The 2,417-nt window shown below is 42.7% G+C and overlaps 1 protein-coding gene across 1 annotated transcript; it reads right to left on the bottom strand.

Moving 5' to 3' along the window:
- Positions 1–440: 440 nt before the first annotated feature.
- On the bottom strand, positions 441–1,275 carry LOC131249943 (E3 ubiquitin ligase BIG BROTHER-related-like). Its single transcript, XM_058250670.1, has 2 exons — positions 1,111–1,275; positions 441–1,008 (listed from the first exon to the last, which is right to left on the bottom strand). Exon 2 carries the CDS (start codon positions 995–997, stop codon positions 671–673), a length of 327 nt encoding a protein of 108 aa, XP_058106653.1. The 5' UTR covers positions 998–1,008; positions 1,111–1,275; the 3' UTR covers positions 441–670.
- Positions 1,276–2,417: the final 1,142 nt, after the last annotated feature.

Raw genomic sequence — 2,417 nt, 5'->3', positions numbered from 1 at the left:
GTTAATTAATACGCATGCACCAACATTGATCATGGACTAGTTACAAATGAAAGGTTAGCAAATATGAGAAGCATATGAGAAATAGCTGCATGTTGAACACATTGAATATGCAAATTTTAGCATGATAAATTTATCATGGTCGATAACTTCAAATCACCCACACAATCAAAAGCTTATCTTAAGACCATAGCAGCTAGTAAATTCCTTTAATCTCATGCTGTCAATAAATTTTAGTTTTTTAAAATCGCTATTTAGATAAAATTACATGCTCCATTGCACTGTTATTCATTCATCATTTTGATTAAAAAAATTGAGACCCATATTTTGAACTGCAATTGTACATAACAATTGGAAGTTGAAAGAGGCCCAATTATAACAATGATGATACTTTGAATTGAGTGGGCCCCCAAATAATTAGACCAGTCTCCACAAATTGCACAGATTGGATTATCCTACAGATCCAACTGGCGAGCTTTTCCCATGCTGTAATCCATTTAGAAGTCATCAGATAGGATAGATAAGACAACCCAATTGGTGATATCATCTACAGAGGCCTGACCACAGTAGAACCCATCCCACAAACGGTTCAGGTGCTAATGGTGTCCAATGCAAGTGTAGTGCAGCAGTCATGGAAATTCATGCCATGCAATCCAACCAGATTTTGTCTAATTTAAAATACCATAGTTCGAGTGAACTCACAATCATTGATGCCGGCAAGGGCCATTAAGCGAAAAACAACTTCTCGCTCCTCTGCATCCTGAAGGGCCCTCGCATATGCCTCATCACTATCAAACACTGACGGGTCGATCTCCACACCTAATTCATCCTCACTCGGGGCCCGTCCATGCACATCGAATGCATCTTCACCATCATCAATGCTCCCAGTATCATTCCCATCATCATTCGGATCATCACCAGGTTCATCTTCATAAACATAACTACCACTATCAGAACTTCCATAACCGCTTCCATCACCGCCATTCATTCTAAGCATCATATATGCCCTTCCTTGGCCCATAAGCAACAAAACCCAACAACAAAAAAGACAAAGAATGAAAGAAGGAGTTGATTCAAGAAAACCCAAACCCTAAATAGAATAATGGATCGAACCTGTTCTTGAAGTGTACGGGCGAGGGCCAGATCGGCATCAACTTGGCTGAGGCTGGTGAAGGGCGCGCGGGAAGGCTGTCGAGATGAGGGGATGGATTCGGGTTCCGGTTCGGACTCGGAGTTAGGCTTAGGGTTTTCTTCGTTGGGTTTGTTGCCATGGTTAGATTCTTTATCGTTCTCCATGTAGATAAGAAAAGAGAGAAGAGAACCCTAAAGCCTGGATCACAGAAAGAGATCGAAGGAGATGTGGGTTAGGGAACAGAGAGAGAGAGAGAGCGAGAGCGAGAGCGAGAGAGAGAGCGAGAGACAGGGAGGGAGAGATTTGGGATTTGGGGGTTTTTTTAGGCGCGGCTCTGTGTTTGAGCGCGTGCCCAAATTTAAGCCGTGATCAGTCCGGGCTGTGTGGGCCCTACCGTGATGCGTGTCAAACATCTACCCTATCAGTCAGATGCACCATCCCATGATGGGCCCAGGGATTAAAAATCAAATCAATCTATTACTTGTGTGAGCCACACCACATACAAAAGTTGAGAGGGGTTACCCTCCATTAAAACATTCATAACTATTTTTTGGGCCCACTGAGATGTGATTCACAAATCCAGCCCATCCATTATGTGTGTGCCACTTGGATGAGGGATCATATCAAGTTTCAAGCGCATCTAAATTTCAGGTGGGGCCCACTAAGTGCTTTTATATGTTTTAGGCATGTCTTCACATGATTTTAGATGGTATGGCCCACCGAAGTTCCATATATGGCTAATTTTTGGGATATCCCATAATTTAAAAGGGACTCATCAAATGCACGGTGTTAATGTTTGACACATGTCATGGTGGGGCCCACACAGCTTGACCTCATGGGGACGGCTTGGATTAAACACAAAGGTCAAGCTGTGTGGGCCCCACCATAACATGTGTCAAACATCAACACCGTGCATTTGATGAACCCCCTTTAAATTATGGGATATCCCAAAAATCAGCCGTATACGGAACTTAGGTGAGCCATACCATTTAAAATCATGTGAAGAAATGCCTAAAACATATAAAAGCACTTGGTGGGGCCCACCTAAAATTTTTATGCATTTGAAACTTGTTCTGACTCCTCATCCAAGTGGGACACACATAATGGATGGGCTAGATTTGTGAACCACATCTCGGTGGGCCTAACAAATGATTATGTATATTTTAATGGAGGGTAACTCCTCTTTTTGGGATCAAGCCATAAAATGATCATTAAAAATGGATGAACGGATAGGATGAAACACATACATCGACCACCAGCCACGGGGCCCACAGAGCATCATCCAACA

This window comes from Magnolia sinica, chromosome 6 (assembly GCF_029962835.1).
Source record: "Magnolia sinica isolate HGM2019 chromosome 6, MsV1, whole genome shotgun sequence".
Classification (NCBI taxonomy): Eukaryota; Viridiplantae; Streptophyta; class Magnoliopsida; order Magnoliales; family Magnoliaceae; genus Magnolia; species Magnolia sinica.
The sequence above is the reverse complement of the archived record's forward strand: the minus strand, read 5'-3'. Positions and strand labels throughout refer to the sequence as shown.